We start from the raw sequence: 24491 nt of genomic DNA on the forward strand, positions 1-24491 counted from the left end.
TACGGACTCGTATTGATGAGTACTAATTTCCTATAACCTAAAAATAGTCAAATTGCTTTCACAAAAATTATGAAAAATCCTACTCTTATAATTTAATTCTGAAAAAAATAATAATCGTCAAATTCCTGAATTTTCATTTTCTAAAATTCATTTCCACACAACTAAGCTCTAGAACCACAACCAAAGGTCTAAGTTAGTTAAAATAAATTTAAAGAAATTTCTAATTCCTTTAAACAAACCTTAAAACAAATTTGAAAAATTTAAGTAACAAAATTACCATAAGCCAAAATTTGGGTTGTTACACTTAGTGAAGACAAAGCTTGGCTAAGTAAGAGACACGAGAAAAAAGGAAGGAAAGATAAAAATAAAAAAAAGACTGAAGAGAGAGGCACGAGGAAAAAAAGTAAGGAAAGAAAAAAAAAAAAAAAAACAGGTTTGAGATTTCTTTTAGTTATTTTAAACCTTAAACTTTAATACATTGCTATATAAAAAAATAATTATAAGTATCCTAAAGGACTTAAAACTTAATATCCTAAAAAATATAGAGTATATAGGGTTTAATGTATAGATTATAGAGTATAAAGAGTATTAGGGTATATAGAGTATTAGGATTTAGATTTTAGTGTATAATTAAATTATACAGTATAAAGAATATACTAATTTTGTTTATTCATTATACTAATTTTATTTAACAGTATTTGCTCCAGCTCGCATTATATTCACCTTATATCACATGAAACCTATTATATAAATTGATTTCTTCAATGTTTTTTATCAATTTAGTAGATAATATGTTAAATAAACATATGGTAAAGTTTCATTCAAAATTTCCGTATTTTGATAGCAATTTCCGTCATTTCCATCTAATTTCTGTTGAAATTTAAAAAATCTTCGAAATTTCCTCGAAACTCGAAATTTTATTCCTTGGTTGTATTGTTATTATTATTATTTTTTGGTGATAGGAAATATTCTTTTACTCTCACGTACAATAAGTAGCCACTTTTAATATGTACGTTACACTAATTATCATATTTTTTTTGTTGAGGAAAATCAAACTTTGAGTGTTTTTTTTTTTTTTGGGCCAGATATCAAACTTTGAGTTTATATATGGCCCCAAAAAAAAAACTTTGAGTTTATAATACAAAGGTGAAATTTCACTTTTGAACCTATATATAGTTTGGGCCGAGTTATTTTTTATTTTAATTCTTGTGGTTTAAAAAGTATCTATCAATCTCTCTGTAGGTTACTTTAGTTTGCAATATATCAAGGTCTAATTTATAAAAGGGATTTTTTAACAGTTATAATAAGGTGGAGATTACTTAATGGTATAAACAGCCAGGAGTATGAGACTTTTGGTCACATAGAATTTGGAGCTATCATGTCGTCAAATCATTAATTAAATTGAGAAACTTCACAAATATATATATTTTCATCTCCAACTGTCTCTATTTTGGTTTTTTAATTAATTTGGAGAGAATGTTGGGAAAACGCATGCTCCAGCAGCCTCTCTAACAGGTTCTCGATCTATTATCTTTTCTATATATAAAATATTTTATTTTAAATTGCTCTCTATATATTTTCAAGTAATTAAGTTATTTTGACTATAATTAAGCTAAAAAATAATGAGCACTGTTGGATATGCTCTAGTGTTGATTACAAACTAAAGGAATCCACATGAACTGGATTGAAACTTTTTGAACTTCATAGGCTAATTAAAGTAAAAAAAAATTAGAGTGCTGCTATTTGCACACCCTAAATCTCTCTTTGCACACCCTTTCTTGAAAAAAGAAAAAAAACTCAAGGGAAAAGACCATTTGGCCCTTCCCTCACCCACACACCCCATTCCCATCTCCTCCCGTACACACCCCACCCCTCACCTGCAAATTTCCCTCACCTGCAAATTTTTTTTTTTTCTTCTTCACCGTCGCACCCTCCACCCTTTATCTTCTTCTTCTTCCCCCCACCCCAACCACCTCCCCCCGAGCCCTCCCTTCCTCTCCTCTCCTCTCCGACTCCTCCCCCCTTGCTCTGTTTTTTTTCCCTCCGCCTGTCACCACCTTCCTCACACCAGCAGCACCACATTCCTCGCAGAACCACCACCGCGCGCCACCACCTTCCTCGCAGCTAGCTCACTGTCGCGCGCCGGAGAGAAGATAACTTAAAAAAAAAAAAAAAAAATGGAGTGGGTTCGGCGGACCAGTGCCGAACCCGATGGTTTCGTTTGGTAAGTACCCACCGAACAATCCTATTCTATTCGGCGGGTACCTGTCGAACGAAACCACCGGGTTCGGCACTGGTCCGCCGAACCCGCTGCAACTTTTTTTTTTTTTTTTTAATTTGTTTGGCTGTCTGCTGGGTGAGAGGAGAGAGGGAAGGAGAGAGAGAGAGAGAGAGAGAGAGAGAGAGCGCTGCGCGCGGTGGCTGGAGGGCTGGGGTGGTCGGGGCTGGGTTGGGCGCGGGGAGGGTGGTGCAGCAGGGAGGAGAGAGAAGGGTGGTGCATGGTGGTGGGCACAGGGAGAGTGGTGCACCAGGGTGGTGGGCGCACGGTGGTGGTGCTGCGCGCGGGGAGGGTGGTGCAGCAGGGTGGTGGGCGCAAGGTGGTGGTGCTGCGCGCGGGGAGGGTAGTGCAGCAGGGTGGTGGGCGCAAGGTGGTGGTGCTGCGCGCGGGGAGGGTAGTGCAGCATGGTGGTGGGCGCGGGGAGGGTGGTGCAGCAGGGTGGTGGGCGCACGGTGGTAGTGCTGCGCGCGGGGAGGGTGGTGCAGCATGCTGGTGGGCGCAAGGTGGTGGTGCTGCGCACGGGGAGGGTAGTGCAGCATGGTGGTGGGCGCGGGGAGGGTGGTGCAGCAGGGTGGTGGGCCCACGGTGGTGGTGCTGCGCGCGGGGAGGGTGGTGCAGCATGGTGGAGAGGTGGGGAGGGGGTGTGTACGGGGGGGGGGGGGAGATGGGGATGGGGTGTGTGAGTTTTGGGTGTGTGTGTGTTTTTTTTTTCTGTTTAGGGAGGGTGTGCAAAAAGAAAAATGGATGGGGTGTGTGGGTGAGGGAATGGCCAAATGGTCTTTTCCCTTGAGTTTTTTTTTTTTTTTTTCAAGAAAGGGTGTGCAAAGAGAGATTTAGGGTGTGCAAATAGCAACACTCAAAAATTACCAAAGTACAAGAGTTTAACCTTAAAACCATCATTAACCTTTACCCCCACGTCGTCTCAAATACTCATATATAGTAAACATTGACTGTCTCTCTTCCCAAGCTGGGAAAGTGTGCAAGCTAGCGTTTGAGCATTTTTATTTAGTTGCCTGAATTTTAATTATTAAGTTCACTCTTTTTACCAAAAAGAAAAAGCTGGGAAAGGGAAACTATGAGAAACGAAAGGCCACCATTTCAAAATGTGTCTCTGAAAATTCTAATTAATTTCTCTGCCCTTTTATCCATACTTTCTCTCTCTCTCTCTCTCTCTCTCTTTCTCTCTCTCTCTCTCTCTCTCTCTCTCTCTCTCTAAGCTAGTTCTGTTGTGCCATACTTGGTGTTATATGTGGGTTTGAGCTCACTTTTTGTTATATGTGGGTTTGAGCTTAGCAGAGATGAAGAGCAAAGAAGAGGATGAGGACCTTCTGTGTGGAACATTCACTTGGAGAATTACCAACTTCTCTAACTTGAACAACGACAAGCATTTCTCTGACGTTTTCATCGTCGGTGGTTTTAAATGGTACATAGCTACGTATTTCTTCAGCGTCGTTTCCCTTTCTATTTCATTTTCTATTATGCCAAGAGTTTGCATGTAATGGCATAACTCACCACCTCAATCGCTATCGCTTTGGTTTATCTTGTGTTATACACTCTAGTTTGGTTCGAAGAAAATTTTGATAAAAATATATATATATTTGTTGTTATATAATTTGTCATTATATAATTGGTTATTGTAATTGGTTTGATAATCAGGCAAGTCCTTATATATACGAAGGGGAAAGATGTAAAGCAAGAAAAACAGTTGGCGATGTATTTGGTTTTTGCAGATGCTAATTCAACATTGCCGTGTGACTGGAGTGGATATGCCCAGTTCAGTTTGACCCTCATTAATCAAATTGACAGCAGCAAGTCAATAACAAAGGGTACGTGTTAATTGATTAATTTCTTTACCCTTTATGAATTTAATTCTTAGAGGATTAAACTCCTAGCTAAGTCCTAACCCTGTTGTGAGGTGAGGTCATTATGGTAATTGGCAAGGCTAAATGTAATTGGTGATATATAGTTAATTATGTACTCCCTTCAGATCACATTGTTGGCCAACTTACAGATCACATTGTTATATATATACTCTTGTTATATATATACGTACATTATGCATCTAGCTGGCTAATGTTCCTGTCCTAATAAAACAATGAAAGAAGCTGTCTTTTTAATTTGGTGTCATGTTTATTTTTATATACACACATGACACATGTGTGTAAATTAATATAAATTTATGTTTAATGAGAGCAGTTTTGCTCACCTCCTTTAACTAAGGTGTATGCTCACCTCTCATCTAAAATACTCACATGTGTTTAGAAAGTTAATTATGAGTTAACTCATAAATATTTTATTATTTATTATTTTTTTTTTCCCCAAAACCCGTTTCCCCTTTTCTCTTTTTTTTTTTCTTTTTTTTTTCTTCTACTAGCTCCTTTCTCTCCATAACAATAATTATTTATCTGATTTTTTTGTTTTTGGTTTTTGGTTTTTGGTTTTTTACTATAAACAATGACTTCCACCATTTAAAATTTGTTACTGGGTTGAAGACTTTTTTGGTCCAAAAGGGGTTAAGGCTGAGGTTGCCTTGGGATTTTGTAGCATCCCTTGCTCTTTTCTGACGCATGGTGGTCTTCTTGCTGGCAAGAAACAATTTTTCTCTCAATTTTGATTCGGGTCTTTTCTTATCTATATCTAGCCTGCAGCTAGATTTTTCCATTTGGGCTTTTTGTTTTCCTATTGATTTGTCTTTCTCTACTTTCTCTCTTTTCTGGTGGAGATATTTTGGTTCATTCTTGGGATGGTTGGCTTCTAGATGTTCTGGGTTAACTCATGGTTGCAGGTGTTTGGCTGGGCTGGGGATGAGAGAGAGAGAGAGAGAGAGAGAGAGAGAGAGAGAGAGAGAAAAGAAGGGGGAACCGGGTTTTTGGGAAAAAAAAAAAAATCAAAATAATAATAAAATATTTATGGGTTAACTCATGCTAGCTTTTTAAATATATGTCAGTATTTTAAATGGGAGGTGAACATACACCTTAGTTAAAGGGGTGAACAAAACTGCTCTTATATTTAATTTTATGCGTATCACGTAATTGATAGAATTCATGTATGTATATATGAACCGTACACTTTAATTTTAGAGCTGGAACGTTTCAATTGGGCAGACGTACTATACACTAATCTTTTTGTGATCCTTCATATTTTGATTTCAGACAGTCAAAAAGTGTTCAAAGAAAACAACAGCGCTTGGGGCTTCACATCATTCATGCCTCTAAGTAAATTTCATGACTCCAGTGCAGGCTATCTTGTCAATGACATATGCATTGTTGAAGCCACAGTTGCTGTCCTTAAGGTTGAAGTTAAGATTGAAGACCAAGACATTCCTAACAGTACCTTTCAGCCCTCAGACAAAGAATATAAAGGTCAGAAGAAACCTTCAAATGTGGGTTCTGCAGACTCTTCAGCAGCACCTAAGCTACCTAAAGCACCATGTTCTATACAAATGGCTCCATTCCAAGATAACCCATATGGCAAGCTTATGGATTTTAGGGGTTTAGGACGAATAGATAAAGCTTTTGTTCCATTGCTAGATGAAGCCTGTTCCTGGCATCCTTCATTGATTGAGTGCCAACAGAAGAGAAGCCGTATGTTTACTGAACGTGCATTCACAGCTTTGGGTCGATTCCTGTATTTTCTGAAGATTACAAAGGTCAAGAATATGACCGAAGATGCCCATGGACGCCTTCAACTTTTATGGGAGGAGCTTGAGAAATTTAGATTTGATTTAGCTTGGCTGGAGCCTCATGTTCAATCTGTTCTTGGTATAAAGAACAGGGTAGGAAGAGTGAAGAGGCTAAGAGAAGATGTGGATGTTTTGGAGAACGAAATAAAGAGGCGGAAGGCTATGCTAGCTGCTGTAGAAGTGGATCTTGAGATAGCAAAAGAAGACTTGAAAAAGGCAGAAGAAGGGTCCAATGAGATGGATATGGATAGTGAGCTAGGTTATCCGATCCCTTAGCTTTATTGTAGAATTTTCTTGTAGGTAGGCAATGTATGCAATATGTTATTGGAGTCAAACTTGCAACTATTATGAATTTTGTAATTCTTGCATCCTACCTCTGTGTTTTAACTTTTAAGAATATGAAAGTATTGCAACTCCTTCTCAAACTTGCAATTAATCCTCTTCTTCTTCTTTTCCTTTTTTTTTTCTTTTATTTCTCCACTCATTCACTTGAGTTAAATATTGAGTTTCATGGATATATCCTATTTCTTGATTTAATGTAGTAGTGATCTAGCTAGCGAATATCGAAATTTAAGAACCAAAATTATAACGATAAACTATTTGTTCGAAAATAATAAACGGTTGGTTTCATAACCGTTGTTTTGATCCCTACTCAACTTGTTGAACGTATTCAGGTCGAATTTTAATTTAAAAGCTCAAATTTGCAAAATCTGTGGCCACCATGCGCAGACAACCCTAATTTCGGTCATTTTCCGGCCAAGTCTTGTTTGCTTGTAAGCTAAAAATTGGTAATTCTAGGATTGGATCCTAAGATTGAATTAATGGATGTTAATTGGTTCTTGGCATTAAGTCATAATTGGGTTATTGTGGAATGCCACGAGGTTATTAATTATGATATGAAATGTCTGTATTGAGGTTAATTATTGTTGAATATGCTTTGAATTGCCACAATGGTTTCCATATTATTGTGGATTGTGGTGGAATTGAAAAATATTGATTTAAGTCAAATTGATTATATTTGAGGTTCATGTTTAAGTATTTCACTCATATAAGCTTTTGAGCTTAATTACCGAGTTTGTGTATAACCTGGTACACCATCAATGTGGTGTAGGGTTTTTGGTTTCGCAAGTTAAGAAAGCTAATGATTGAGGGTGGAGAAGACGAAGCAGTGAGACCCAGTGGTTTAAATAAATGATTTATGAAATGTATTTATAATATTTCTTTTGGCTCATTAAGTGTAATGATTTTAGTATTCACATGCCCAGGATTTTCGATTTTTTTATGACATTGGAGGGAAACAAATCATGGACCTATCATAATCTTTGACTCCTTATCCCACTCACTCTCGCCACTTAAGCCAGCCAAATACTTAAACATCATCATCTTTTTCTTCGTATTATTCATGAAAAATTCGAAAAGATTGAGAATAAAGTGGAACTTTGTTTTTTTCTTTTTCCTTTTAAAAAATTTTCTTCGAAAATAATGAACGGTTAGTTTCATAACTGTTGTGTTTGATCCCTGCTCAGCTTGTTTAATGTATTCAGGTCGAATTTTAATTTAAAAGCTCAAATTTGCGAAATTTGTGGTCATTGTGCATGGCAACCGACCCTAATTCCGTTAATTTTTCGACCAAGTCGTTATGTTGTGAACCCTGAGAATTAATTGTTGTTGAACATGTCGTGTTGGCTTGGGAATTTTAACCCGATGCCATTTTGGTTGTCGGATTAGAAATCCAAGCAAAGGCGTTGTTGAAGGACATTTTGGTCATTTCACGTGGTCAACGTGAAATGGTCAACCGAGCCAAGACTTGGGTTGCACTGTGAGTGAAATTGTTTGTTGTTTAACTTGTTTGTTTTCTTGTAAGCTAGAAATTGGTCGGTAATTCTAGGATTCGATCCTAAGATTGAATTAATGAATGTTGGTTCTTGTCATTAAGTGCATAATTGGGTTATTGTGGAATGCCACGAGGTTGAGGTTATTGATTATTATGTGAAATGTCTGTATTGAGGTTAATTATTGTTGAATAAGCTTTGAATTGCAGGAATGGGTTTCCATATTATTGTGGATTATGGTGGAATTGAAAAAATATTGATTTATGTCAATTAATTGATTATATTTGAGGTTCATGTTTAAATATTTCAATCATACGAGCTTTCAAGCTTACTGAGTTTGTATATAACTCGATACACCATGAATGTAGTGTAGGGTTTCTGGTTTTGCAGGTTAAATAAGTTAAGGATTCAGGGTGGAAAAGACGAGGCAGTGGGACACAGAGGTTTTAATAAATGATTTATGAAATGTATTTATAATATTTTTTTTGACTCATTAAATGTAATGGTTTTAGTATTCACATGCCAAGGATTAATTTGGGCGTGACACATGACATCCCAATTGGTACACAAATGAATTTCATAGGAATGCCATAACCATACTTCACATGAGAATAAATAATTACATTCTTAAAGTGTACGTGCTTATCAAATATAGAAATAAAATCTCATATCCATTCTCAAGTTTCAAATTCGCAAGCCAATAATACCTTGACAATTAACAGAAAAATTCAGAATTTTCTTTTTAAAAAATTTCCTTCGAAAATAATAAACGGTTGGTTTCATAAGTCGACGTTCAATCCAATTAAGCGGGAAAATAAATTTTTTTAAAGCAATGGCCAAGGGCAGAGAGAGAGGGGCTTTCCTGCAGCCATTCATATTCACAGTGACACTGACGGGTGACCTCAAAGTTATTCAGCCATGGAAGAAGCCATAACCCGAATAGTCACGGAGCTCGAAGAACTCCGCCACTTCGAAAACCCCACAAACCCCCAAACAAAGCCCATCTCCGAGTCCACCCTCTCCGACCTCCAAACCCTCTTAGACGACTCTTTCAGCGCCAATGGCCCTGAATTCATGGACCGCCTCTGCGACGAGCTCTCCTCCAAGTCCCTCTCGCTTTCCCATCTCGTCAATCCAATCGCCTCCGTCATGGATTCGGGTCCTACCCACTTCATCCTCTCAGCCTCCAAAGTCTACCTCTCTCTCCTTCTCTCACCCAATTCCCCAGTTTGCACTCTCTTCACTCCCATGGCTTTTCTCTCTCACCTCCAGTCCATTCGCCGGTCCCTCAAGCGCCGTCCACCGGGCGAATCGGGTCCTGGAGGACCCAGCCAGGGGTCCCACATTGCCGCTAGTAGGAAGAGGAAGGGTCGCGCCAAGAAATGTTGGAGGAATTGTGCCCAGAGTTCTTACAATGAGGACTGTGATGGTGAAGAGAGTGAATTTGATGTGAGGGTCTTGTTTCCTGTTCTTGAAAGGTTGGAACTTGTAATGGGTTTGATTCATTTGGACCGATTTCCAGATAGTTTGCAGTCTTTGGTTCAAACTGTGTCTGAAATTCCAGTAATGGCAGTTGAGGTATGTGGTAATTCAGGAAGTTATAACAAACTAACTGATTTGTGCTCACGGATTTTGCTTAAAGTGTTTTTGCCTGAGCATGGTGACCAAGCAAGCACTGCAGCCGAGGTGTTGAGGTCATTGACCCCAATGATTCTTCAGCATAAATCTCAAGTTCGGACTTTTGCATTGGGGTTTGTGAGAAATCGGATGATGAGTGTGAGTAAGAAACTTGATGGGGTCAAGAAAGCAGTGGTGAATTTTCCGAGGTACTTGGTCCAAAAGGCTCCGGAGAAGTCTGAGCCTCGAGCTTTGGCTGTGGAGTCTATCATGGAGATTGTAAGCGTTATGGAATTTGAGGACCAAATTGGGTTTGTGGATTATGTAGTGAAGATGACGCAGGGGAAGGCTAGCTTGAGGCTCTTGGCTGTTGACCTTATTCTGGTGCTAGTGACATCGTTGAAAGAGACAATGGGGTTGAATTCAGATAGTGAAGTGAAGGATTCATTGGGTGTGAAATGCTTGGAGGCTTTGATTCAGCGCTGTTTGGATGCAAGTGCTGGAATTCGAGCCCGTGCTTTGTCAAACTTGTCACAGCTGGTGGGCTTCTTGTCAAGTGATGATAGGAGCCAGGCTGTGTTGAAAGAAGTTATGGGGTTTGGCAATGCAATTGATCAAAGGCCGGAGGGTTGGATGAATGAAATTTTGAGGAAAAGGTGCATGGATGAGAAGGCAGCTGTGAGAAAGGCTGCATTTCTTTTGGTTACCAAGCTGATAGCCATTTTAGGTAGTGGCTTTGATGGAGCCTTGGTCAAGACTATGGGCATGGCTTGTTCTGATCCACTTGTTAGCATACGTAAAACAGCAGTTTCAGCTCTTTCAGTGGTAAATTTTCTGTTGTGTTTCATCTGGTTGTTCTTCATCTAACTGATGTTTTAGTTAAAGTTTGAAGTATCTAATTGGTTTGCATTGGTGTAGCTAAAGTTAGAAATTTTGGTATCTAATTTTCTTGTAATACTTTGTGTTGCCTCCCAAGTCTCATCTATAGATTATTCATATTTGTGACAATATATACTTTTAGACACTTATCTTGTACTTAAAAAAAGTTGCCCTGTTAACTTCTTCCCATGCCAAGAATAGCCCTTTACTTTCCAACAACCTGGGGCACAAATCTCAACTCACAATGGTTGTCTTCGTAAGAAACACTTTCAGAAAACTGATAATGTTTTATAGAAAAATCTCAGATACATTTCTGTCCACCACATTGCATATAAGCACATCTGCACTTGCTGAAAATTTGGATCAATTTTAGTATTGATACTTTTGGCTGATGGAAAGATAGCATACTAGGCTAAACTTTGAGATATTAATGGTTTCAACAAGATATATTTAAACTTGATGGATCACCAAAAAAAATTTAAACTTGATTAAGTTTTTTTCCCACATATAGGCTTCCATATAATGAAAAGTTGTTTTAGGATAAAATAACTGTGCTAAATCTGTAATTTTCTCTATTTTAAAATTACCATGGATGCCTGCGTTAGAGTTGGTGTTTCTGCTCGTCATCAATTTTCTTTTTCCTTTTGACTTGTGCCTGTATGGATTTATCTTGTGCAATTCCCTGATCTTATGTGCTGGACATCTGCACTGACTTTGTAGGCCTTTAGAACATTCCTGGATGCAAGCGTGGCTACGGAGTGGCTACATTCTGTTCCATGTTTAATAGCTGATAATGAGTCTAGCATTCAAGAAGAATGTGAGAACTTGTTTCTTGAACTGGTATTGGAACGGGTATCTACAGTTGAATCTGTAGTTTGCTTCATAATACAAATCTCAAAGAAAAAGGTTCTGAAATGGATGTTGACTCAGTGCTTCCTGGAGGTGTTTTGAGTCTTTTAAAAGAGATTTGCAATGGAGAGGTGACACCTTGGGTGAAGAAGATTTGCAAAAACCTGGGAAAGAAGAAACGGCTGAAGCACAGTTTTGCTATTGCACTTCAGAATATCATACAGACATCTGAGTCTCTCTGGCTGAGTCAATCCATGCCAATAGAGAAATGGACAGCCCCACCTGGTTCTTGGTTTCTTCTATCAGAGGTGTCAGCATACCTTGCGAAAGCAGTGGACTGGGAGTTTCTGCTTCATCATTGGAAGCTCTTTGACAAGTATGGAGTGGGAGGGGAGACTCAGAGCCCACTTGTGCAAGGATATTCACCTGAAGAGGAAGAGGGTATAGAATCCAATTCTGTTGCTTGGGCTGGGGATCGTGTTTTTCTCTTACAAACAATCTCTAATGTTTCTGTTGAGCTGCCTGCTGAACTTGCAGCAAATTTAGCTCATAACTTGCTTAAAAGAATTGAAAAGTTCTACATGCATTCAACAGAGGTACTCATCAGTTGCTATCACAACATATCTGTTCCTATAATTTTTTTTTTCTTCTTTTCTCCTCTTCAATGCTTCATGGGTTGGTGCATTATTTTGCCTTTAGTATGCCTCGAGGGTTGGAGTATGCTAGTGCACTTACTCAAGTTGCATTGGTTAAGCTCGACTTATCTGGATAGAGAGACTGAAGTTGCTTATGATATTCCTGTTTCATATATTGATTGATTTCTAGCTGAATGAACAGAATTCTATAACTTTGAATTTTTTTTTTTTATGAAGCTGGAAACAACATGCTTTTCACTCTGAGCAAAGTTGTTCCTGTTCATCCTGTTAGCATGATTAAGAAGAGCGAATAGCAAGTAGATTGCCCCCATTAAATACTCTCTAATCAGAATTTCATTTCGCTTTAGGGATTGTATCAGAAGAGTCACTTGGGAAACAATTTTGGTGAAAATGTTGAACAAATAATTGAGATAAATGGAACTGTCCTATGCTTAGACTGAGCGCTGCTTTTATGAGCCTACTCGGGACAATATGTGGGGAGATGTGCAATGAGCCATGAGACTGTGGCCATAAAATTAGCTGTGCGTGGAGACAAATGCAAAGTCAGCTCCAACTGGTTAAAATCTATGGGTTTTCTTCTCTGCTTGTCTCTTTTATTTAATTTGTGTTTTTTTAATTAGTTGCTTTACTTGATGACAGGTTAATGCTCATATAAAAGCACTCAGAACATTATGCAAGCAGAAGGCTTCAAATTCAGAGGAGGCCGATACACTTGTTATGAAATGGGTACACCAGCTTATCTCAAAAGCTTCTCAGATTTTAGAGAAGTATATTTCGGAGGATTCAGATGCAAACAGAAAAGGAGGCTACTTTACGCTGCCTATAAGTGGGACTAGAAAGGGCAAGAGAGCTATGGCCATGTCCAGGTTGTTGTCACAAGCAGTCACAGCAGTTTATACCATTGGGTCTTTGGTCATCATTTGTCCATCTGCTGATATGAACACCGTCATTCCACTACTATACACCACCATCACTTCTGGGAATCCTGATCCAAAAGTGAATAAATTTACAGGCTCTACAGTCTCTCTAAAGCAGACAGCCCCTTCTTTGTACATTCAAGCATGGTTGACTATGGGGAAGATTTGCCTTGCAGATGGAAAAATTGCAAAGAGTTATATTCCTCTGTTTGTGCAGGTTTGGTCATCAACTTGTGCATCTTTTTGTTTAAAGATCCTCCACTTGGCATTTTCAATTGAGTTAATTAAATTTTTTCCCTTGTGTATAAATACCCATTGAGTTCCAAATCTTACAAGATTTCTGTAGGAACTTGAGAAGAGTGATTGTGCAGCCCTTCGCAACAATCTGGTAGTGGTGATGGCAGATTTTTGCGTTCGCTATACTGCTTTAGTTGATTGGTAAGACCTGTAAAACTTTACGTTAAGTGAATTACATTTGAGTAATCTCATTGATATTTAAATCAAATATGAAGAATTAAAGTGAAATATTGTTTTTGCTTTCTAAGTTTCTGAATAGTTTTTCTTGAAGTCAACAGTTACATACCAAGGATCACAAAGTGTCTGCGGGATCCATGCGAACTTGTAAGAAGACAGACATTTTTACTGCTCTCAAGATTGTTGCAGGTATATGTTGGTGTTATGCCTTACATTTCCATTTTGATGATTAAAATCCAGGTAGACAACTAATTCTATATTCAAACTATATTGTCATATTCAGAGGGACTATGTGAAGTGGAGAGGAGTTTTGTTCCTTAGATTTCTTCTGTCACTTGTTGATGAGTCAGAAAAGATAAGGCAGCTTGCCAATTTTCTTTTCAGCAACATTTTGAAAGGTTACAAGTTTTCCTCTCGCTATCATATTGCAATTGTAAATTGGTTTATAAGTTTGTCATTCAGCTTTGACCATTCTGCATGATTTTGTTTTTTTATTTTTATTTTTTTCAGTCAAGGCACCTCTCCTAGGATATAACAGTTTTGTAGAAGCAATTTTTGTTCTGAATGACTGCCATGCCCACAATGGACATAGTGATGCTCATGGCTCACGAGCAGAGAGCCGACTTTTTTCCATCAGGTAGGTGTGTCCATAATCAACCAGAAGGTACAATAGTTTTGTAAATGAGATTATCTTTTATATCTACTTTATGTTATTGTTTCCAGGGGCAATGATGAAAGGTCGAGGTCCAAAAGAATGCACATCTATGTTTCTTTGCTAAAACAAATGGCTCCAGAGCACTTATTGGCTACCTTTGCAAAGTTATGTGCAGAGATTCTTGCTGCAGCATCTGATGGTATGCTGAATATAGATGATATTACCGGGCAGTCTGTTCTGCAGGTATTTGCCTCTTGATGTTCAGATATAGAACTTATTGGCGTATTTGTTTACCCAATTGAACTTATTTTAGGATATCTATACCTTTCATCTCTTTTTCAGCTTTTTACTGAGTTCCATAGTAAATATGTTTCTAGATTCTCTGATTTAGCTCCCCTTTTAAACCTGGCTAGTTATTAACGTGTTTGTGTTTGATACTTGCCTTTTCTTTTCTTTTTTTAATATGTTTTCTAAATATCTGGAGCAGGATGTTTTCCAAATTCTTGCCTGTAAGGAGATCCGAATCCCATCCAATCGCGGATCATCATCTGACAGTGGAGACATTGGTGAAGAAGGTGGTGATAATGGTGGAGCATCTGCTAAGGGAAGGGCTATAACTCAAGCCGTCAGAAAGGGCCTCATCCAAAACACAGTACCCATCTTTATTGAGCTGAAACGGCTATTGGAAAGCAAAAACAGCCCCCTTATAGGCTCCCTCATGGAGTGCCTCCAGATCATCCTTAAAGATTGCAAAAATGAGATCGAAGACATATTGGTTGCTGATAAGCAGCTCCAAAAGGAGCTAATATATGATATACAGAAGTATGAAACAGCAAAGGTTAAATCAACAGCCGCTGAGGCTGTTGCCAACAACAAAAAAACAATTATCTTTAACTCTCCCGGCGTTTCTAACATTGCCAATGGAAGATGTGTCCAGAACAAGTCCAGCAGCATATTGCAAGGTGACGCACAATTGGCTTCAGCAATGGCAGATGCAGCTGCAGAAGCCACAGCACGGTTAGTGCTCAAGGAAGTGAACAAGGGTAAACAGACGCCACCTCTTAGTGCTTTGAGGTCGCCTAAACTCAAGACATGCCAAGGAGGACGTAGCTCTCGGGGTGATCTTCGCTTAGAAGTGTTGGAATCGGTGAGGAGAAGACAGAATTTTGACTTTGATGAAGAGAACTGAACTAGTTACCCCATCACCTTAAAAACAGGTTTCCAAACTTCACCATAAAAGACTGCAAGTTGATTTTGTGTACTTGTTTGGTCTTCTTCATACTTCATTGTAAATGTAAACAGACTGCTAATACGTGATGTAACCCATAATCGTGTTCTGTAAATCAATGAAACTTTACTCTCTGATCCTTCTTGTGTATTGCTTCCAGTTCCTTGTTTGTCTGTTTTTGTCATGTTTTTTTTTTTTTTTGGCCCATTTTGTCATGTCATGTTCATTATCCACAACCAAATATCATGGGCAGTTGGACACTTATGTAAATGGGCCAGGCTTTGTTATGGATCATTCTGAACCCAAATTATTCACGGGCCTAATAGGACCTCCAAGTTTTGGATCGCGTGTTAAATTGCAAAAGCCCATTGTCCATGATCCTAAAACAAAAGGGATCGCATTTTTGGTCCTTTGCACCATGTTGACATGGCAGGCTCTAATTTGATGGATGACGATTTATGGTGGTGAGCAAAATTAGACTTGGTGCTTGAATGTGGAGCGGAGTTATGCCGAAGAGCATGTTCAATTGATTAGGCAGGTTAAGTGAAACAACGACTATTATGCCATTCTTGGTGTAGTTGTGGACATTAGGAAGACTTATGGGAAATTGTCATTGAAAGTCCATACTGATAAGAACAAGGCTCTTGGTTTAGAAGAGGCATTTAAGATAGTAAGCCTTCTGAACCAGGAGGCTTTCAAGTGTTCAAGTGATGAAGATTCAATGACCAAAAAATAGGAAAAGTGAATGAATTCTAGAAAGAAGAAGAAGATCGAAAGGAAAAGTTCAACCATGCTAGTCACTCCCTAAAAGGAATTGCACTATATATTCTAATTAATAATCTTATAATATTATGACATATTATTAACACATAGCAGGAAGCCTAGAATGAAAGCACTTCATATATATTTCGAAATTGAAAGAAGTCCATTTTTGCATTTGCATGCATGCATACATTGCACATCTTTTTCATATCAAAGAGACAATTCTACAATAAAGCTAATGTCTCCCATAACCTAGCTCACTATCCATATTTGTCTCACCAAAGCCTTCAGCTTTTGCAAATTCTCTTTTTGCTGCCTGAAGATCTACCTCTGCTCTTAGTCTTTTTGTTTCAATCTCCAAAGCAGCCACACGCTCTCTCATTTTCTGCACTTGTTCTGCCCTTTTCACAAATTTCTTCATGCCCAAAGCAGATTGAACATGAGGTTCCAGCCAAGCCAAGTCAAATCTAAAGGTCTCTAGCTCCTCCCATAAAAGTTGAAGGTGCTCATGCGCATCGTTGGTCATATCTTTCACCTTTTTAGTCTTCAAAAAATGTAAGACTCGACCCAAAGCTGTGAATGAGTATTCAGTAAACATACGACTTCTCTTTAGTTGGCACTCAATCAAAGAAGGATGCCATGAACATACTTCATCCAGTAGTGGAACAAAAGCTTTTTCTATTTTCACTAAGCCCCTGAAATCCATGAGATTTCCAACTTGGGCAGACCGCACTTCCTCATTTTCCTTGACTATGGATTGGTCAACAGTGCTATCAGTAGGATTAGTGCAAGCATTTGAAGGTCCCTGACTTTTACCTTCCTGCATTTTTTTTGCTAAATTTCCAGTTCCTTGGCCCTCTACAATCTTAACAACCTTGCTGAGTTCAACCTCGGCTTCAATAATACATATATCATTCACAATACCTCCTTTGCTAGGGTCATGAAGCTCACTCAAAAGTCATGAATGATGTGAAGCCCCAGCTTAAACTACTTGCACTGAACTTATGTCGGGCCACTATAAAATCAAAATACGAATGAAAGTGTGAGATTGAGTCGGAGAAAAAACTTGCATAATAGGATGCAAGAACCACAATTCCATTCAATAAATTAGCCTTTTCCATAATGTGAAAAGAAAGCAGACGAAAACACCAGCATAAATGGGAAGTAAACAGTAAATTGGTTATGAACAGTAAAGAAAATACCCCTTGTGAATGATTTTCTGCTTTGAAGTTGATCAACCACGGTAAAACTGAATTTGGCATGTTGAGTCCACCCAGATGGCAATTTTGAAGAATCTGCAACTTCCAAATACAGGGACAAGTGATCTACGTTGTTGCCCTTTGGAAATATAAGGATCCTCCTGATCAAACAACCAAGGCAAGTCCATAACCAATTACACATATAATCTCAAAAAGCACAAAAGTTTAAATCATGTCAATCTATAGTAGGAGATACTCAAAACTACCATTTCAAATCACCGACGACGAAAACATCAGAGGAATGCTTGTCGAACTTGGAGAAGTTGTCGATTGTCAAACATACAAGCTCCTTCATGATTCTAACTCAAACCCAAAAACAATGAACAAAAAATCAGGCATATATAACACTTAAAATCACACAACATAAACAAATTTAGAAGACCCATTAACTCAAACATACCTTCTTATCAACAAATCAAAGTTCACGGAGACGGCACCGTCTGTAACTCAATAATCTCTTCCTTTATAAGTGCAAAACCCTAATCCTCATCCTTGGCTTGGCAACTTGGTGGCTAGAATCCTTGCCCCAAAGGGGGATCAGAGTGGTGGTGGGAGCCTGGGAGGTATAAATGTATAATCTGCAACTTTTATTTTTTCTCAAGTTTATTAGTTTTCTTTCTATCAAAAGTCCTATGTGAAATCTTTGGTTTTTCCTCTTTCTCTATCCATATCCCATAGTAGATATAGCATTTGATTCAATACAGAACCTTTTTTTTTTTTTTTTTTTTTTATCTGTATAAATGTATTTATATAAATCGATATTATTAAGTTCTAATTCATTGCCGATACCTCTAAAGAAGATTCTGAATTATATTTGTATCTCAAATTGACAGGTTTGGACAATTTTCATTCTAAAATTGTATAAAAATGATATATTTATACAAATGTTTTTGGTATTTTTGTTACATATACATGTAAAAAATAAACTAAACCAACACAGAACACAATGTACAATAATTTGGAATCATATTCACTCTAACATTCTCCATACACCTTCTACCTTCTCCCTTTTCCCTTCTCCTCATCCTACATGTCCATTACTTACACATAAAAGTAAAAGTATTTAATTCTTTAAAAACATAAATCCCTTTTCCTTATTTGCCCTTAAAAAATGCAATTAACTTTTTAATTTCTACCGCCCAAAAAGAAAGCGATGCCGACTCAACCCAAATGTAGCTAAAAGCAAGGAGTAAAATTTCGGTTTCAAGGAAATTTTCGATGGAAATTTCGACGGAAATTTTCGTGGAAATTTCGATTAAAATTTCGATTTCGATAAAATTAGATAAAAACGACGGAAATTGTTATCAAAATATGGAAATTTTGAATGAAACTTGACCATATGTTTATTTAACATATTATCTACTATATTAATAAAAAACATTGAAGAAACCAAATTATATAATAGGTTTCATGTGATATAAGATGAATATAATGCGCGTTGGAGGCAAAAACTGTTAAACAAAATTAGTATAATGAATAATGAAATCAGTATATTCTTTATACTCTATAATTTATACACTAACCCTAATACTAAACCCTATATACTCTATATATTCTAATACTCTTTATACTCTATAATCTATGCACTAAACTCTATATACTGTATGTTCTTTAAGATATGGACCATATGGTATAAGATATTATGATTTAGGCCCTTTAGGGTATTCTTCCCCACCAAGCACCAGCCCCCTGCCTCTCTCCCCCCAACCCAGTCCATCCCCGACACACCCCCCCTCACCCAGCCCCTCCCAGCCCCTTTTCTGTGAGACCCTGTATTTTCCAAATAATTATTTTAAATATTTTGAGAATTTATTTTAAGGATTTTGAGAATTTATTTGAAATTTAAAAAGGTTTTAATTTAATTTTAATTATTTAATTATTTTTGTTTTAAATTAGGCTTGACCCAAAGTTAACTTTTAAATTTAGTGGACTTTTGATTCGGACTTTGGGCACGTTGGATAGGTCTCGAGTTCACGAGTTCGTAGACACGTAGCACGCGTCGATCGGAGTTATGGTTTGAAAGTTACGGACATTTGAAGTAAAGGGCAATTTTGTAATTTTTACAAAAGGGGTTTTAAAACCCAAAAACCAGATTTTTATCCCATTCTCTCTCCTCTCTCCTGGTTCTCTCTCTCTCTCTCTCTCTCTCTCTCTCTCTCTCTCTCTCTCTCTCTCTCTCTCTCTCTCTCTCTCTCTCTCTCTCTCTCTCTCGCGTGCCTCACCTTCGCCGCGCCTGCCACCGGCGCGTGGCGGCGCGTCCAGCCATGGCTGGCAACGGGACCGGCCCAGATCTCCTCGCCGTTCTTCCTTCTTCCTCCCCCTGGTGGCGGCGCAGCCCAGAAACCTCCCCCGAGTCGCGAACCAGCTGAGGCCGATCCTTGGAGCTCCGGCGGCGATCTCACTTTTCCGGCGACGACGCGACCTCCCATCACCTGGGTTGTCTTCCTCTCATCACGGTGAGTCTGCCCATGTGCTTCCCTGGCTCCGACGACCCCGCACGGCGGCGGATCGAAGATTTTGCCAATTTTCCCGAAACCAGCCCCCAAATTTCGGCGAAATTTCGCCAATTTCGCCGAAATTTCGCGAAATTTCCGAAATTTCGCCAAAATAATTACCGAAAACAATTGGGTATGTGATAAAATTTCGGTGACCCAAAAAAACGAAATTTCATTCCTTGGCTAAAAGTTTGAGATTATGTTTTTCTATATTTCCTTGATTTAAGAGCATCATAAATGGATGAGGCAAATGATGAGACAAATTTTATTTGTAGTGCCATGTCAGATTTTGGGACTCCAATGAATGGGGCAAATGATAAGGCAAATTTTATTTGTGGTGCCATGTCAGATTTTGGGACTCTAATGAATGGGGCAAATGATAAGGCAAATTTTATTTGTGGTGCCATGTCAAATTAGTGCAAATTGGGACCCACTTACTATTCAACCAATAAAAAAATCTAACAACTTCATTATTTCATCAATTCTAATACCTCTAATTACTTGCCTTATTTATTGGGTGACAAATTTTTGAAGTAGCAAATTTTCATATCAAAATGCCACATGGGTTAATAAAAGGGCACTTTTGGCCTATACATTTGCTCCATCCATCGGTGGTGCTCTAACAGTAACAAAAATGAAAAAGCCAGTAGTTAAAATTTTTAGTCCTGATGCCCAGTTGCCCACTGACTTGGGTAATTCGTCCACAGCTTCAGGAGAAGTTGCTGCTTCTTCCTCTAGTAACCAAATTACTCCTCCCAAATGCACCACCAAGAAAAAGTATAACCTACAAGGAATGTTTGGTATTAAAAAATAAAAAAAGCCCAAAATCCATTTGATACAAATTTCATACTCTTTATCTGGTTTGGTATTTGGTTTTCTGCCATTTTTGGGTTATTTGACATTTGGGTGGTCTTGCAGTTCCAGATGTAGAGGTGGTTTCTCTATCTCCCAAGACCCTACTAGCCACATACCAATTCGATTCTGAATTTTGCAACAAAGGGTTTCAGAGGGATCATAAACTACCTCAGGGGTGTTTGTATAATTAACTTAATCTGAAAACTAAAAAGAAAACAAAAACATTACTGAACAGGCTTTACTTTAATATGTTTTCTAGTGCAACTTTGAGTGACTTGCTTTTTTGTTTTGGTCGTTGTGTCTTTTTACCAGCTTGGCGTCTGGTACATGGAACAAAAAATTTACAGGGTCCTTCAACATGTCTGATATCACTTGATGGGATCATGAGACAAACCATGTCAAAGTGAATGAATTCTAGAAAAAAGAAGAAGAAAAAAAAAGTTCAACATGCTAGTCACTCCCTAAAAGAAATTGCAATATTCTAATATTCTTATAATATCAAGTCATATTATAACACATAGCTAGAAGCCTAGAATGCAAGCACTTATATATTTCGAAAATGTGTGCACATTGCACATCCTTTTCACATCAAATAGACAATTCTACAATAAAGCTAACGGCTCCCATAACCTAGCTCACCATCCATATTTGTCTCCCCAAAAAGTTCTTCTGCTTTCATCAAGTCTCTTTTTGCTACCTCAAGATCTACCTCTGCAACAGCTAGTTTAGCCCTTAGCTTTTTTGTTTCAATCTCCAAAGCATCCGCATCCTCCCTCATTTTCTTCACTTGTCCTGCCCTTTCCACAAACTTCTTCATACCCAAAGCGGATTGAACATGAGGCTCCAGCCAAGCCAAGTCAAATCTAAAGGTCTCAAGCTCCTCCCACAAAAGTTGAAGGTGCTTGCATGCATCCTCGGTCATATCCTTAATCTTTGTAGTCTTCAAAAAATGCAGGAGTCGACCCAAAGCTGTGAATGCCCATTCAGTATATATACGACTTCTCTTTTGTTGGCACTCAATCAACGAAGGATGCCACGAACATACTTCCTCTAGCAGTGGAACAAAAGCATTTTCTATTTGTCCTAAACCCCTGAAATCCACAAGCTTGCCAGCTGGGTTTGGGGGCACTTCCTCATGTTCCTTGACTTTGGAAGGGTCAACATGAATATCAGTAGGCTCAGTGCAAACTTGTTCAGATCTCGGTGCATCCTGGAAAGCAAGCACTTCTTCAGAACTAGGTGTTGTAAGTGCAATTGAAGAGTGTGGAACTTCGACAGAATCCACCTCTGTTTGCACTTGTGCAGAACTTGGAGCATCTTGCAAGACAAGCACCTGTTCAGAATCCACATTTGGAGGTTCCTGCCTTTGACCGTCCTGCTCTGAGAGCTCTGGGGGTTCAGAATTTACACTTCCTCGGCCTTCTACAATCTTAATGTCAACCTTACGGACTGAGACCTCGGCTTCAATAATACATACATCATTCACAATAAACCCTCTACCAGGGTCGCAAAGCTCACTCAGAGGAATAAATGATGTGAAGCCCCAGTCACACTCACTTGCACGGAAATGATGTTTAGTGTCTATAAAATAAAAAATCAAGGATAAGAAGAAACCTCCATAACAGGATGAAAGAATCACATTAAGAAAGTAGGAAAAGAGTAACTAGTGAAGGAACAAGGAAGTGTGAGACTGAATCAAAGAGAAACCTCCATAACAGGATGCAAGAACCACAATTCCATTTAATAAAATCTTCTTTCCCAACTTAGGACTCTACTAATGAAAAATAATAAAACATAAGAAAGAAAAAGATAAACCCTGTCTCAAAATTGATGACACGTAAGTTTGGGAAACAAAAATTGGGAAAAATAGTTGAGGCAAATGACAATTTCCTTTAATAAATTAGCCCTTGCCATAAAGTACAGCAGACCAAAACACAAATATAGAATGCGAAATAAACAACATGGAGAGTAAAGAAAATACCCTTTGTGACTGAATCTTTTCTGTGAACCTGATTAACCACGGTCAAACTGAACTCGGCATATCGAGTCCACCCAGATGGCAATCTTGAAGAATCGGCAACATCCAAATACAGGGACAAGTGATCTACGTTGTTGCCCTTTGGAAATATAAGGATCCTCCTGATCAAACAACCAAGGCAAGTCCATAACCAATTACACATATAATCACATAAAGCACAAAAATTTCAAAGCCTATATTTGAATAGTAGGAGATACTCCAAATACCATTTGAAATCACCGATGACGAAATCCTTAGAGTAGTACTTGCGGCTTTTTAACTTAGTAGAGAAGTTATCAATTCTCCAAGTGAATGCCACAGATACAAGCTCCCCCATTATTCTAACACTAAACCCACAAACAGTGAGCAACAAATCAGCATAGAGAACACCGAATATCACACATCAGAAACAATTTTAGAAGACCCATGAACTCAAACATACCTTCCAATCGACGAATCAAAGTTGGTGAAGAAGAATCTGCAGAGATGCCACGGCCGTGACTTCAATGGCCAAATAGAGCGACTTTTTGCATAAAAAGGGTTTTCTTTTTGTATAAAAAGCAGAGACTTTGGGACATTTACCCTCTTTTTGGAGTTTAGATGATTTTGGCCCTAGGTCCATTTTGACTCCCCTCCCCATGGGTTTTGGGCCTCTGTTATTGGAGGATTTGTGGGGTGTTGGGCCTTTTCAATGGGACAAAATTTTGAGAGCCTAACTCATACATAGTAATTTTTGAGAGCCTCACTCTCTCTTCAGCTGAGATTGAACATGAGTAATTTTGCCAGACACATGTTATACTGAGAACTAATTGGGCGGTGGCTGAATACCAAGTTGCTCGAAGATCTCGAGATCTTTAAAATGAGACTAAACTTGAATATGTTTTAATATTTTTAAGGCTTATTTGCGAATTTGCTCTTTGAAACTAACTTTTTTTTATCACTTTACCCCCCAAACTTTACAAATGACTATTTTCGTCAACTCTATCTATTAGTCCGTTAAAAAAGCTGACGTGGCGCCTACTATTGATTTGCCACGTCAGCTCTTTTAACGACAAAATAGATGGAGTTAGACGTAAATAGTCTAATAAGATTTATTTATAAAATTCGGACGGTAAAGTAAGAATATTTAACTTTAAAAGGGCAAAGTGAAAAAAAAAAAAAAAAAAAAAGGTTAGTTTCAGGGTGTAAATTAGCGAATAAGCCTATTTTTAATTTACAAATCAATTATGTGGCGTTAATAACTAGTGTGAGCATACATTAGTTTGTATTAGGAAAAAAGCCTTTTTTGTTTTTTTTGCTGCATAAAAAATGAGTAAAAAGAAGAGTATTTAATTGTTTTGGGCCTTTTGGCATGGAGGTGTAGCTTACGTAAAGGTGTATAATAGCCCAGCCCAGCCCGGTATAGCCTGTTTAAAATGGGTCTATTCGTACTTTGAGCCATGTACAGGTCGTGCCGGGCCCGCCCGATTATTTATTTTCAAAATTTTTAAGTTTTAATAACTATTTAATTAATCTTATTAATTAATTTTTTAAAGTTGTCCGACATTGTCTCAATAATATTAGAGAAAAATTAAATTTTCACTTATAAGGATTAGAAGTACAATTGAAATATTCTCACATAAACAAACAATTTTATAAGATAACAACTTTATAGAAAAACGTTAATTATAAAATATTTTTAAAAATAATAGCAATTAATAATTAATAATTTTGGAATATAATATATAATGTTGTATTTAGTTTTTGAGCAATCCTTGAACTTAAATGAATATTTTTATTTATGGGGACTAAAATTAGTTTTTAAAATTTGAAAAAAAAAAATTTGAGAAAAATTAATATAAATGGCTCGAGTTGGCCCAAAACTGTCACGAGTTCGGGCCGGCCCAACCCAAAACGGGCTCGTGTCGAACCAACCCAATGAGATGGAAAACTTTGGCCCAACACGACCCATAAATACAGGCCCAGCTAAGCCCGGCCCACTTAATAACGGGCTAAGCCGACTTTAAACAGGAAGTGCCCGTATCGAATTCGGGCCG

At 38.1% G+C, this 24491-nt stretch overlaps 3 protein-coding genes and 1 pseudogene across 5 annotated transcripts; 2 read left to right on the forward strand and 2 right to left on the reverse strand.

Annotated features, from left to right (window-relative positions):
* The first annotated feature begins 3576 nt into the window (after positions 1-3576).
* On the forward strand, positions 3577-6236 carry LOC147291557 (MATH domain and coiled-coil domain-containing protein At3g58370-like). Its single transcript, XM_086237704.1, has 4 exons — positions 3577-3701; positions 3935-4104; positions 5431-5607; positions 5737-6236. Exons 1-4 carry the CDS (start codon positions 3577-3579, stop codon positions 6234-6236), a joined length of 972 nt encoding a protein of 323 aa, XP_086093830.1.
* Positions 6237-8665: 2429 nt separating this feature from the next.
* LOC147291558 (condensin-2 complex subunit CAP-D3-like) lies at positions 8666-15204 on the forward strand. The gene is given in 10 exon segments (XM_086237439.1): positions 8666-10234; positions 11009-11162; positions 11165-11733; positions 12433-12927; positions 13057-13148; positions 13286-13373; positions 13468-13582; positions 13695-13821; positions 13908-14082; positions 14327-15204. Coding segments are annotated over 10 exon segments (4041 nt in total). The 5' UTR covers positions 8666-8710; the 3' UTR covers positions 15029-15204.
* Positions 15205-15961: 757 nt separating this feature from the next.
* LOC147291559 (MATH domain and coiled-coil domain-containing protein At3g58220-like) lies at positions 15962-17659 on the reverse strand (annotated as a pseudogene). Its single transcript, XR_015121265.1, has 4 exons — positions 17489-17659; positions 17295-17387; positions 17032-17189; positions 15962-16844 (listed from the first exon to the last, which is right to left on the reverse strand). The product of XR_015121265.1 is annotated as an MATH domain and coiled-coil domain-containing protein At3g58220-like (transcript).
* Positions 17660-20756: 3097 nt separating this feature from the next.
* Positions 20757-23019, reverse strand: LOC147291560 (uncharacterized). Of its 2 annotated transcripts, none has more exons than XM_086235664.1 (4): positions 22898-23019; positions 22683-22802; positions 22420-22577; positions 20757-22019 (listed from the first exon to the last, which is right to left on the reverse strand). In XM_086235664.1, exons 2-4 carry the CDS (start codon positions 22790-22792, stop codon positions 21052-21054), a joined length of 1236 nt encoding a protein of 411 aa, XP_086091790.1. In that variant the 5' UTR covers positions 22793-22802; positions 22898-23019; the 3' UTR covers positions 20757-21051. The 2 variants fall into 2 exon arrangements, with proteins under 2 accessions (XP_086091790.1, XP_086091791.1); XM_086235665.1 differs by having other exon boundaries at positions 22683-22796; positions 22898-22987.
* Positions 23020-24491: the final 1472 nt, after the last annotated feature.

The sequence above is a fragment of the Dryas octopetala genome, chromosome 3 (genome assembly GCF_963921425.1).
Source record: "Dryas octopetala chromosome 3, drDryOcto1.1, whole genome shotgun sequence".
Classification (NCBI taxonomy): domain Eukaryota; kingdom Viridiplantae; phylum Streptophyta; class Magnoliopsida; order Rosales; family Rosaceae; genus Dryas; species Dryas octopetala.